This window comes from Biomphalaria glabrata, chromosome 5 (assembly GCF_947242115.1).
Source record: "Biomphalaria glabrata chromosome 5, xgBioGlab47.1, whole genome shotgun sequence".
In the NCBI taxonomy this organism is placed as follows: domain Eukaryota; kingdom Metazoa; phylum Mollusca; class Gastropoda; family Planorbidae; genus Biomphalaria; species Biomphalaria glabrata.
Window position 1 is genome coordinate 47131309 of NC_074715.1, and position 14065 is coordinate 47145373.

Sequence of the window (14065 nt, forward strand, 5' to 3'; positions counted from 1 at the left end):
CCCCGAAAACAAATAATTATTATTATTACTATTATTGTTGTTGTTATTATTATAATATTTTTTAAAAAAACTGACATTCATTCAATGGCACTGCCAGGCCCGAGCTTCGATAGAGAGAAACAAAATGTATTGTAGTCCCTTTAACAATGTCCACTGATGTGGCTGGTCTATGCCCTCTGACAGGCAACGAGCATCTTCTTAGGGATGTCTAGGGCCTCGACAATATCTGAAAGGTCAGATGTGACTATCTCCTCTGCTGATATAACAATACAGTCTGTTATCTGGAACCTTTGATTTATTTTCATAGTTTGTTGTTTTTTCACCTTCAGTGCCACTTATGCTGTGTATGTTGAGAGACAGTGGTACAGCTACGCCCATGGTGGTTGCAGATTTATTTCTTTTGTCAATAAATAGTCAATATGTGCGATATTGAGCCACCCTCTTGTCAGTCAAAATAGGTCTTTCCCAGTACAGTTGGTAATCGGTTGACTCTCTAGAGCCTCTTGCGGTGAGTATTTCTGAATCAGATAATGTGTCAAGGCCAGATGTTGATTGATTAGTCTCCCTCCTTAGTTATGACCACCTACGTAGGCCGATTCTGACATCCTGTCATTATTATTATTATTATCATCAACACTATACTCAGGGCCGTCCTTTGGCATAGGCAAACTAGGCAATTGGTGGGGTTCTTGCACGGACGGAAAAAAAAATTTGTGAAAAAATATTGCGAAACTTGGATTAGATCTCAAACATAGTTGAGCACTACGACTCTCTGTTTACTGGTCTGTGTCTTTTGTACGGAAATAGCCATGTACAAATTTAAGTTATTTGTCGATTTAGACATAGACGGGCAGGCTTTTAATAAGTTTCGTAATTTTATTATTATTTTTTTTTTGCTATGTCTGTATTTTTTTTTAATTTCATTTTGGAGCTGCCTAATTCACTTCGCCTAGTGCCTGCCTTTCTATGTTACTATACAAATAGTTCGAACGATACAACACGTTGTCTCATGAAGTAAGTGTTCACCTGGCCAAGAGTTTTGGAGTCCATGATTTCTGCTGGTCAGTTCAGACATTGTTTTTGATTTCCTGCGCCATTGTTCAGACGTCATGGCATCATTTGTAACAGAACTGCTATACTAGTTCGCCTGGCCAAGAGTTTTTGAGTCCATGATCTCTGCTGGTCAGTTCTTTACTTTTGGCTGACCTCTTAAAGTAGAAGGTCGAGTACATATGTCTATACGCAATTCAGACATTGTTTTTTATTTCCTGCGCCATTGTTCAGACGTCATAGCATTATTTGTAACAGGACTGCTATACTAGCAGTATGAGGGGGAGTTATGCCATATATATAGATCTACCTGGTATTTAGAATAGGTCCACGGGCCAGAACTTCATACTTTCTCTGTGTTTGGCTTCCCAACCCGGCGTAGGACGGGTCCCATTGCTGTTATTGGATGCATTGAGCGTTAGAGAAAAGAGGGTAAGCGGTGGTGTTTCCATGGAAACAAGAGTACGTAACATCATTTGCCTGTGTTTGAATTTAAATCGATGGCTCGACACTAAATCTAACGTGTTTATACAACGCTTTGAACAACAAAAAAAAGGCTAAATGCTAAAACGTTATATTGTTACAATACTGTAAAGAGCATATTTAAGCATTATATTTTAAACAAAGCAAAATACAATATCAATGGCAAACATCCCTAGGTTTTTCAGTATTACCTCTTTTTATCACTAGCATAGCTCTGTTGGAATTCTACTGTTTGGCAATGAGACACGATAACATTCAGACGTTTATCCCTGATGTTGCCCTGATATTGCCAATATCCTTGATGTTGCCAATATTCCTGATGTTGCCCTGATGTTGCCAATATCCCTGATGTTGCCAACATCCCTGATGTTGCCCTGATGTTGCCAATATCCCTGATGTTGCCCTGATATTGCCAATATTCCTGATGTTGCCCTGATGTTGCCAATATCCTTGATGTTGCCCTGATGTTGCCAATATCCTTGATGTTGCCCTGATGTTGCCAATATTCCTGATGTTGCCCTGATGTTGCCAACATCCCTGATGTTGCCCTGATGTTGCCAACATCCCTGATGTTGCCCTGATGTTGCCAACATCCCTGATGTTGCCCTGATATTGCCAATATTCCTGATGTTGCCCTGATGTTGCCAATATCCCTGATGTTGCCCTGATGTTGCCAATATCCCTGATGTTGCCCTGATATTGCCAATATTCCTGATGTTGCCCTGATGTTGCCAATATCCTTGATGTTGCCCTGATGTTGCCAATATCCCTGATGTTGCCCTGATGTTGCCAATATCCATGATGTTGCCCTGATGTTGCCAATATCCTTGATGTTGCCCTGATATTGCCAATATTCCTGATGTTGCCCTGATGTTGCCAACATCCCTGATGTTGCCCTGATGTTGCCAATATTCCTGATGTTGCCCTGATGTTGCCAATATCCCTGATGTTGCCAACATCCCTGATGTTGCCCTGATGTTGCCAATATCCCTGATGTTGCCCTGATGTTGCCAACATCCCTGATGTTGCCCTGATATTGCCAATATTCCTGATGTTGCCCTGATGTTGCCAATATTCCTGATGTTGCCCTGATGTTGCCAATATCCCTGATGTTGCCCTGATATTGCCAATATTCCTGATGTTGCCCTGATGTTGCCAATATTCCTGATGTTGCCCTGATGTTGCCAATATCCCTGATGTTGCCCTGATGTTGCCAATATTCCTGATGTTGCCAATATCCCTGATATATTGCCCTGTGTGGCTTTATGTGCGTGCTTTTAAAACTAGTTGAGTGTCTTCGTACGTCATGGGCAGAGACGCTAATTGTAAATTTACGGAGACATACACTTACATATATACACATATATATACATATATATGTACTAGTGAATATTTGCAAATGACTGACTTTTGTAACGAAGAGATAAGTTTTGTTAATATGTTCTTAAGATGATAAGATGTAAATAACCTTTACCTATCCTTTAGTCTGTTGGACTGTTGGGGCACAATGCAAGATTCGTCGACCGTCTTTCTCCATTTCTCTCTGTCTTTTACCTTAGTTAGAACCTCTTTAAATTGCATTCTTTTATGTTGTCCTCCCATCGCCTTCTCTGTCTGCGTCTTCTTCTTTTTCCTGCTACTGTTCCCTGAAGGAAGGTCTTTGCGAGCCCCGAAGATCTTGTAATATGGCCATAGATTTTTTAGCTTGCGTTTTTTTTTATTTTGGGGGGGGGGGAAAGTTAGCAGGTCATTAATCGCTACAGTTACACTGTCTCTAATCTCTCATGTAAATAAAGATGTCGTTAATAGAGTCGTAAAAGATGTCGTTTGAAGAAGTCGCCAAAGATGTCGTTTGAAGAATCTTTTAAAGATGTCGTTAAACTTTTCTTTTAGCCCTTCTTTAAAGGTGTCGCATGAAAAAAATGCCATAAAAGATATCGAGGATGTAGTTTAAGATGTCTGTTTCAAGAAGTCCTTAAAGATGCCATTTGATAATGTCGCTAACAGTGTTTCCTTATTTTATGCTGTACATGTAGATACCTCTACAGTTTTTAAACTTCGCTTTTTGTCACGCAGAAACACTGAACGTTACGCAATCTATTGTGTGTTGACGTCGCCTGGGCCAACTCCCACAGGGTACGCATATTAGCAGACGACGTGACTGCGCAGGACTATTATTGTATTAACAGATAAATTGTTCTCCTTTTATTCTCTACCTCCTCTCCTCTCACACACACTCTCTCTCTCCATCTCTCTCTCCCTCCTCTTTCCCTTTTTACTCCAGCTCATACACGCACGCGCGCACACACATACACGCTATTCTCTTAGCGAAGTAATCGATCATCACGGTTCACCTGTGGACGGGGGGGGGGGAGGGGGGAGGGGGGTAAGGGCTGAACGTTGCTTGGGGAGGGGGTGGGGAGCATGTGGGACATTGAAACGGGTAAATACAATAGTGGCGTTAAGGGAGTTCAGTCCATGGGAGGGTAGGATAGAAAGAGGAGAGGGGGGGGAGGAGGTCACGTGTGTTAAGGAGGAGGGGAATAACGCCACTGTACAGTCTACTAGCTGTAGCTGCCTAGAGACAGGCCTCTTGGGGGCACATCATCAGAAATGGGAATCACGGGAGGGAATGTTGGTATTGATGATCTGGTCATGGTTTCGCTAAATTCACTAATACGGTCTCGCTTTGTTAAGCTTCTGATTGGTGGATCGGTTAGAGTCACCCTCAAACAGCAAGCAGCTGGGCGGTAGGGAACTTGTAAATCCACGGATAGAAATGGGTCCAGGCGTGGACAGAGCTGAACCTATGAGTGTAAGAGCTATAAAATATTTATTTGTCCACTGTCCCGTCTCGTGTGTTTGAAGCTGTGTCCAAAGGTCAAATGCGCTGCCCCGGGATCGGCGCTTGGTGCTATGTGCTTTGGAGTATTGTCATAATGGTTCCGAGTTCAAGTCCTGCCCGCTGACATCCCACTCCGTCTAACAGGAGGTTTGCACTAGGTGGGCTGCTAGGTGGGCTGCTAGGTGGACTGCTAGGTGGGCTGCTAGGTGGACTGCTAGGTGGGATGCTAGGTGGACTGCTAGGTGGACTGCTAGGTGGACTGCTAGGTGGACTGCTATGTGGACTGCTAGGTGGGCTGCTAGGTGGACTGCTAGGTGGGCTGCTAGGTGGGCTGCTAGGTGGACTGCTAGGTGGGCTGCTAGGTGGACTGCTAGGTGGGCTGCTAGGTGGACTGCTAGGTGGACTGCTAGGTGGAATGCTAGGTGGACTGCTAGGTGGAATGCTAGGTGGACTGCTAGGTGGACTGCTAGGTGGAATGCTAGGTGGACTGCTAGGTGGAATGCTAGGTGGACTGCTAGGTGGACTGCTAGGTGGACTGCTAGGTGGAATGCTAGGTGGACAGCTAGGTGGGCTGCTAGGTGGACTGCTAGGTGGACTGCTAGGTGGACTGCTAGGTGGACTGCTAGGTGGACTGCTAGGTGGAATGCTAGGTGGACAGCTAGGTGGGCTGCTAGGTGGAATGCTAGGTGGACTGCTAGGTGGAATGCTAGGTGGACAGCTAGATGGGCTGCTAGGTGGACTGCTAGGTGGACAGCTAGATGGACTGCTAGGTGGACTGCTAGGTGGAATGCTAGGTGGACTAAGGTGTAATCATCTTTATTTTTAAAGGAATTAAGAAAACGTATGTAACCATCAATTATCATTGTGACTTCACCTTCACCTATCCCTTAAGTCTTTTGGACCGCTGGGGCACCAAACAAGAACTGCCAACCGTCTTTCTCCATTCTTGTCTGTCCTTTGCTTTGGATAGAATGTCCTTCATTGACAGGTCTATCCACTCTTTGATATTGTCTTCTTGTCGCTTTCTTTGTCTTCCTCTTCTTCTTCGACCTGGTACTGTTCCCTGTACCAAGGTCTTTGCGAGCCCTGAGGCAAAGCACAGGAGCGATCTGAATGAAAAGAGGTTTTGAAGCCATAGGATGGAAGATAGTGTATTAAAGGGTATCTTTTTAATTTTATTAAGACCTTCCGGGTCGCTAGTATCTACGTGTATGCTTGCCTCTACTAGCCAATCTATTCACAATCTATTCTATGATTGCCTACACAAGCCAATCTATTCTTTGATGGCCTACACAAGCCAATCTATTCTATAATTGCCTACACTAGCCAATGTTCTGCTTGCCTCCTATTCTGTTTGTGAGAAGACAGAACATTCTACAAAATAAAAGCCTCGGTGTCTCTAACTAGGGCTTTGGAACTAGAAGAGTTCAGCCCTTCTAAGCTCTCACTCCTATGTTGTTAGATAATGATGATACACGGAGGAATACATCATTAAAAATTACAAAGCTTATATCAGTTCACTCTGTCTGCAGTCTGACTAGTAAAAGGTGTGTACACCAAAGTTCACCTTATTTCTCCCACACCCATTTTCGGATCAAGTTGAAACTTTGCACAATTATTCATTGGCATACACAAGACATGAATCAATTTTAAAAGGTAACCAATTAGGCAATTAATTACTGGTAATTTATTTCTTTGTTTGATACCAACAACGGAAGCTAATCCTTCAGTATTCACACATATGATTTAATTTTATGGGTTTATTCCCTTAACTAATTGTTAGCGTTATTTCTCCCTCACGCATTCTCCGATGCAGTTAATGCTTTAAACCAGCGGTTCTCAACCTTTTAAGCTCGGCGACCCCTTTTAACAACCCCCCACACTCTGTCGCAACACCCCCCCCTTCAGACACACACAGCAATAGAAGAATAGACAAAACAATCTATTTTTTCGATGGTCTTTGGTGACCGCTGGCAAATCGTCAATCGACCCCCAAGAGGGTCGCGACCCACAGGCTGAGAACCCCTGCTTTAAACAATTATATATTGCAACTAACAAAACATGAATCAATTTTTTTTTAAAAATAAAGAACTTGTCAATTAATTATTGATATGTAATTATTTTATTTGATATCAAATAAGGAAAATAACTTGTACATTGTTGATAGATATAGATTTAAAGTCAGAGTTCTTCGCTTTTAGATAAGGTTAGTTGTTTTTAAAAGGATTTTTTTTTTACTTTGCTTGTTATCTGTCGCGTTCCCAACATCATTTACTAGCTCTATTTTATATATTTAGAGTATTTTGGTAATGTACATAAAAAAAACAATAATTGTCTAATTTATCTGACCTAATACGAAATATCTCAGTGGTCTGCCTTTCCTTTTTTGTTGATTTTTTTTCAATGTCATGAGCTTATTAAAAGTTGTCACTAGAAGGTTCCAGTTCAGAAGAAAAAAAGTTGTTAATACGAGGATAAAGAACCTCGACAGTGCTTTCGGTACTAAACAAAGCAATTGATAAATTGATGCTGAAAATGGAATCTCGCTTAAACCACGTTTTTATTTTATTAAAAGCTATTTATAGAACGGGTATTTGCCGCTGTTGCAGAAGGGGGAAAAAAGTCTTCGCTGCGTCAACAACAACGCCTTTCGATCATTTAAGGTAAAGAGGAATAGACAATGGACTAGAGCACTAGGCGAATGAAGATATACTGACCTTGAACTGTTAGATTTGCGCAGAGAAACGCGTGGAATCAATTCATTAAACGCGTTTTTTGTCACGTTGATCAGCGCGCCAAGGTCAATGGCTAAGGTCAAATAGTTTGCAATGTATTACGAAACTCCCCCAGGTGAATGGACACAATTGAATTCACTAGAACAAACTTAATTTTGACATCGAATCTGTCTTTCAGACAGCCCCGGCTATTTGAACTAAATAGCCCGGTCATTGTGGCTTGATATCCCCCCGCCCTTTTTGTTATAATGTCCCTTGTACAGGTGTAAACAGAAGTAAACCGATGTAAACAAGTGTAAACAGAAGTAAACCAATGTAAACAAGTGTAAACAGAAGTAAACAGATCATTCAAAACATCTATAGCGTATATAATGCCTGTGCGAGGTAATAAAGTAAGGGCGACTCATTGACTGACCAGTGGAAGCACAACGACCGTGGTCTATCTTGATAGTCTGGCGAAACTTGGTGAGTTCTTTATAGCATGAGAAATGAGAACGATTTGGTTATGATGGATTGCTTTGAGTGTGTTATGTGTGTTATGTGTGTTATTAATTAGGCGATCTATTGAAACACAGGATTAGTAATTAGCTTTTGCAAATTTGTTATAGATTACTAAACCACGTGTATTGATGTTTTTCCATCTTTACTTTCTGTGTCTAGACATCTTTCATCTTTCACTTTCTGTGTCTAGACATCTTTCATCTTTCACTTTCTGTGTCTAGACATCTTTCATCTTTACTTACTGTGTCTAGACATCTTTCATCTTTCACTTTCTGTGTCTAGACATCTTTCATCTTTCACTTTCTGTGTCTAGACATCTTTCATCTTTCACTTTCTGTGTCTTGACTTCTTCCATCATTCACTTTCTGTGTCTTGACTTCTGTCATCTTTCACTTTCTGTGTCTTGACTTCTTCCATCTTTCACTTTCTGTGTCTTGACTTTTTCCATCTTTCACTTTCTGTGTCTAGACATCTTTCATCTTTCACTTTCTGTGTCTAGACATCTTTCATCTTTCACTTTCTGTGTCTAGACATCTTTCATCTTTCACTTTCTGTGTCTTGACTTCTTCCATCATTCACTTTCTGTGTCTTGACTTCTGTCATCTTTCACTTTCTGTGTCTTGACTTCTTCCATCTTTCACTTTCTGTGTCTTGACTTTTTCCATCTTTCACTTTCTGTGTCTTGACTTCTTCCATCTTTCACTTTCTGTGTCTTGACTTCTTCCATCTTTCACTTTCTGTGTCTTGACTTCTTCCATCTTTCACTTTTTCTGTCTTGACTTCTTCCATCTTTCACTTTCTGTGTCTTGACTTCTTCCATCTTTCACTTTTTCTGTCTTGACTTCTTCCATCTTTCACTTTCTGTGTCTTGACTTTTTCCATCTTTCACTTTCTGTGTCTTGACTTTTTCCATCTTGGGCGTAGCCAGGATTTATTTGTGGGGGGGATTAGGGGCAATTTTTTCTACCCCCCCCCCCCCGAAAAAAAAATATTTGTATGTATGTATGTGTGTGTGTACATAATCTTTATTACATTCTGACCCTTCATTCTTTCGGAACACGTTTATTGTGCCCTAGAATAGGTTCTTCCTGGAGTTAGTGGGAAAATTGTTGACTCACAACCATTTCTAGTTTAGGGGGTCTGGGGGAGCGCTAGGAGCTTTCTGTGTCTTGACTTTTTCCACTGAGCCTGTAGCCTCGTTTATTTGTATCGTTGAAGTCTACTTCCGAGCTGCAGCAATGTCTGAACTAATCCTAAAACTCATCCCTCCATTTGTCTGGCTCGCTGCAGCCTCTTCACATTCCTTTACAACAATAATGTTTGCTGTTATTTAACAAAATTTGTATAAATATTTTTTTTTTAAATTTGATTAAATAACTTGTGTTAACCCTTTAGGTTTTTAGCAAGAAAACAAAGTTAATTTTGCAAGTAACTAGACGTCCTTTTTTTTTTCTTTTTATCTGAAGAGCTCGTTCCTCTCAGTTGGGTTAGGGGCCGTTACGGAGGAGACGTTCTTTTCAAACTTCTCCACAATTGATTCTGTCCTACATTTCATGTGTGACATCGTTTACACATGTGTAGTTGCATTGTTTACACATGTGTAGTTTCATTGTTTACACATGTTTAGCTGCATTAATCAAATGTTATCATTGACAATATATCATTTCCTTCCAATCGAACCTGTCAGTTTTAATCGATTGGTTTGATCGAAAAAAGACAAAATAACGAAGTTCTAACGATAAATCAGTTCAGAACAAAATGGATTACATCTACTTTGTAGTTAGTGAAGAGCTTGAAGCCTGAACTAGAGACAAAGCTCTTGAATATCGGGCCTATGGACAATCTCGAGCCTTGCTAAAGACTATAATCATTTATTCTTGTTTTATCGGTTTCAATTTACTGTATTAATTTACTTTAATTTATTTATTCTGTATGGCGATCTAAAAGAAGACAGGAGAGCCGCAGGTCGCCTACTTTTAAGGTATACTGATTTATGCAAATTCGACATGGAGCTCTTCAAAATTGACACCAACCGTTGGGAAAATGAGACACTGGATAGGTTCAGATGGAGAGCGAGCATAAAGTAAGATTCCTGAATTGCAGATGGCTACACATTGGAAGAAGGACGAAGGGTGAAACTGCTACAGCTTCTGGTGATTACAGGTGCGCAACATGTGACCGCAGCATCAATCGTTTGGCTTCTTTAGTCACAATAGAAGTTGCAAAGGAAAAATGATCATCTCTCGAGACGTAAAATGCCAGAGATTTATTTCCCCATGAACAAAAGGAAACACTAAACATCTTTAGATGTTACAGCATTGCTCAGAGGGGAAGGGTTATCTGGAGAAGGTTTCCGTGGAGGCGCTCAGCAATCACAACTCACCTCTAGTCGGGATTTGAACTCAAACCCCTTGGATAGGCTTTTGTAAAGGGGGTGGGGGCACTCACCCAGACACCCACAAAATCTGTGAATCCAAAGTCTATCTGCTAATGGCATTTTCCTTGTTGAACATGGGTGAAAATATTTACAATGCCAAGACGAGATTGTAACACCGGAAGTTAATGTAAGATATCGTCTGCTCTCGTCAAATTTCTCAATTCTGTGGAACTTTTCCCCCCAGTCTTAGGTAAAAAAACAAGCAAAATATAAAAATGCTTTTGAAAAATACAAACTGATATAAAGTATAGAACTGCACAACCATATTTCTAAATACTGTAATATTTATTTCCCTTTTCTGTATCAAATAAAATTCATGAATTAATAGGTTGATTTTTTTTTTAATATTGATTAATGCTTTGTTAAGATACTTAAGTAATTGTGCTAAGTTAAATTTAGCTCTAACTCATTCTAGTGCCACGATTCACCGCCACCACTGATATCGAATTACTTTCGTCTTTAAATAAAAATCTAAACATAACTGAATCATGACACTGATGTCAAGAACCAAAACGCATGACATCTAAACAGTTTAAACAATGGGAACTGACCAGGTGTTCCAACTGACTTCCAGATCACAGCGACCCTTCTCTGGCACTTTTCTTCTGTTTCTTCGGAAACGTTCATCCCTAATATTTATAGTAACCTCGGTGAGACTGTAACACCGGAAGTAGATCTGTTATTGTAGGTTCACGTCTGCCGTCTTCCAATTTCTCTCCCCTGTGAACTGCTAGATGACGTCGTTTTAATTTACATAATCATGCTTAAGTAAAGTATAGAGCACGCGCACTAAATCTTTCTTTTTTTAACCAAGAACTGATAACAAACTTATGTTATCATCTAAATTAAACTATAACTAATAGACAAACCAATTAGTCTAACCTCTAACTGGTAGCTCTAAATGACGTCGCCGGTCGATTGCTGCTTTTTATACAAAAAAAAAAAAACAACTTGTGAGTTATTAAATGAAAATGAAACGAATCCAATAATTCTTAATTTTTGACACTTTTTACCGTTTGTCTTCTATTCAAAGACAGACCAACAGACAAGTAAACAGACAGACAAACAGACAGACAGATTGATTGATTGATTGATTGATTGATTGATTGATTGATTGAGATATTCTTGGAATAACGGGTGGGTAGATCAATGAATGATTTAATGTGGTTTTAGACATCTATTAAGATTCATAGAAAACGTTCATCTGCCTCAGATCACAGCTGTTTTCTCGTTTTGTAACGACTCCTCCTAGTTCTGTATGATCCAAGTCAGTGGCGTAACTAAGGTGGGGGTGGGGTGGGGGTCCAAGTTCGAAAGTCCCCCTCGAGGGGGACCCCTAAATGGATGTCCGAATTAGTTGTTGTTTTTTTTTACATTAGACATTAAATATTACGCCACTGCCATGTAATCTTGCTATTCACGTGGAATCAAAAGTACTAGACAGCATTGATCTAGAGCAGTGTTTCCCAAACTGTGTTCCACGGAACCTTAATGTTCCGTTAGGCCTGAAAAGGTGTGTCCACGAACTACTGGAAGAATTAACTAGTAGGCCACCACGTGAATTAATCTCTCTAAAAATAAGCTAAATACTCAGAATGTGTGAAGTGTTTCACTAAATACTCAGAATGTGTGAAGTGTTCCGCTAAATACTTAGAATGTGTGAAGTGTTTCGCTAAATACTCAGAATGTGTGAAGTGTTCCGCTAAATACTTAGAATGTGTGAAGTGTTTCGCTAAATACTCAGAATGTGTGAAGTGTTCCGCTAAATACTTAGAATGTGTGAAGTGTTTCGCTAAATACTTAGAATGTGTGAAGTGTTTCGCTAAATACTTAGAATGTGCGAAGTGTTTCGCTAAATACTTAGAATGTGCGAAGTGTTTCGCTAAATACTTAGAATGTGTGAAGTGTTTCGCTAAATACTTAGAATGTGTGAAGTGTTTCGCTAAATACTTAGAATGTGTGAAGTGTTCCGTTAAATACTTAGAATGTGTGAAGTGTTTCGCTAAATACTTAGAATGTGCGAAGTGTTTCGCTAAATACTTAGAATGTGTGAAGTGTTTCGCTAAATACTTAGAATGTGTGAAGTGTTCCGTTAAATACTTAGAATGTGTGAAGTGTTCCGCTAAATACTTAGAATGTGTGAAGTGTTCCGTTAAATACTTGGAATGTGTGAAGTGTTCCGTTAAATACTTAGAATGTGTGAAGTGTTCCGTTAAATACTTAGAATGTGTGAAGTGTTCCGTTAAATACTTAGAATGTGTGAAGTGTTCCGTTAAATACTTAGAATGTATGAAGTGTTCCGCTAAATACTTAGAATGTGCGAAGTGTTCCGTTAAGTATGTTAAGTATTCAGAGTGTGTTAAGGAAAAGTTTTGGAAGCACTTATCCTGATCATGTTATAGATGTCTTTCTTGCACAGAAACAACGATGTGAGTTGATATGGATGGAGATATCACTTGAGATTTGTCACTTGTGCATTATCTCGCTAATAGTATTCATTAAAAGAGTCCTAGTGATTTTTTTTTAATTTTACCTATATACTGTACCTATTGGAATTTATATAAATATATATATATATATGCAGGGGCAAATGCCCGGCGGGCCGGTCTGGTCGTGACCAAAGAAAAATTATTTTTTTCAATGCGGACAACTTTAAAAAAAAAAAGTGACAGCAGCGAGACACAGATGTCCGAACACGTTTTTTTTTTTTGTTTTTTTTTTTCTTGTTTCATTTATTTATTACACTTTATTTTGTTTGAAATTCAACAAGAATATCTAAAAATGTACACTATACACTTTAGCCTACTTATTATCATCTGAAAAACGTTAGACTTAGACCGTACTTTTTACTATGCACGAGTGGCATGAACTTCAATGCTGCTTTGATGTCTTCGAGTTTGTGTTTGGCCTAATCATTTTGCTGGACGTTTGTTGGCGCTCCCTTCTGTTTTTGCGCCTTCCCTCCCACGTCTTTTGATGGTTCCATTGTCAGTTAACGAAAAAGAGGGATGAGAGAGGTTAAGTTAGAAAACATTGATATAATACAGAATAAAAAATGGGGTGACAGAGTAAAAAATGGGGAGACAATTAGCTCTTTAAAGGATACAACGGATACCAGCACATATACAACTAGAAGGAAATGAGAAGGCTGACACACTTGCCAAGAATGGGAGAACAAACTCACAATTAAACATTGCACTCTATCCAGAAGAAATGAAGAAACTAATAGTGAATAAAATAAATGAGAAATGGACAAGGTCTCATCCCAATTACAAGAAAGATGATGCCTATTATGAGCAATCCCGACAAGTTCAAGGTGTAATCTTTCGACACAGGACCGGACACAACAGAATGAGATATGTCCTTTGAAACTGTTCTCTTTATCTTGAGGACCGTACAAGACACTGGCCCCCAAAACACGCGAATAGAAAGAAAACTCTATGGAGAGCACCCTGATTTGGAAACCACTGCGCAGTTCATCTCATATATTGGTCAAGTCATCTGAACGTGCCAACATAAGAATGAGAACGAGGAAGAAGAAGATCTTGAACAATACTTAATAGGAATTAACTTAAACATACACACACACACACACACACAGCCGCCAAATTGCAAACCATACAACTTATTCACAGTTCAATATTTGTATAGAGTTATTCTTTCTAAGATTTGTACAGAAAAAGTAAGTTTTCTTTTTGTTTATTTTTAATAACATAGACCTAAAAATACTACACTGAAGGATTAAAAAAGTATTTAATTAAAAAAAACAACAATAAATCTAGATCTAAATCATTTTTTTACCATTATAATTAACTAGATCCATAAAAAAACTATAGCTGTAATAGAGTTGGTCTTTTTTTTTTGAGGGTCTTAAGTTTGTTTTAGGGCCACAGTACATACATTACGGACTAAGTTGGTACCCAAGGAACATTTCTGCCAAGTTTTATCAAGATTGGTCAAGCGGTTTTTATTTCTATACGGGGACATACATACATACATACATACATACATACG

At 39.4% G+C, this 14065-nt stretch overlaps 2 protein-coding genes across 3 annotated transcripts in view; one reads left to right on the top strand and one right to left on the bottom strand.

Moving 5' to 3' along the window:
* The window catches only part of LOC106070206 (regulator of G-protein signaling 17-like), a 174347-nt gene that overhangs the window by 62824 nt on the left and 97458 nt on the right, over positions 1-14065 (top strand). The gene's annotated exons all lie outside the window — the stretch shown is intronic.
* On the bottom strand, positions 4448-8310 carry LOC129926343 (uncharacterized). The gene is made up of 2 exons (XM_056029673.1): positions 8225-8310; positions 4448-5177 (listed from the first exon to the last, which is right to left on the bottom strand). Exons 1-2 carry the CDS (start codon positions 8308-8310, stop codon positions 4448-4450), a joined length of 816 nt encoding a protein of 271 aa, XP_055885648.1.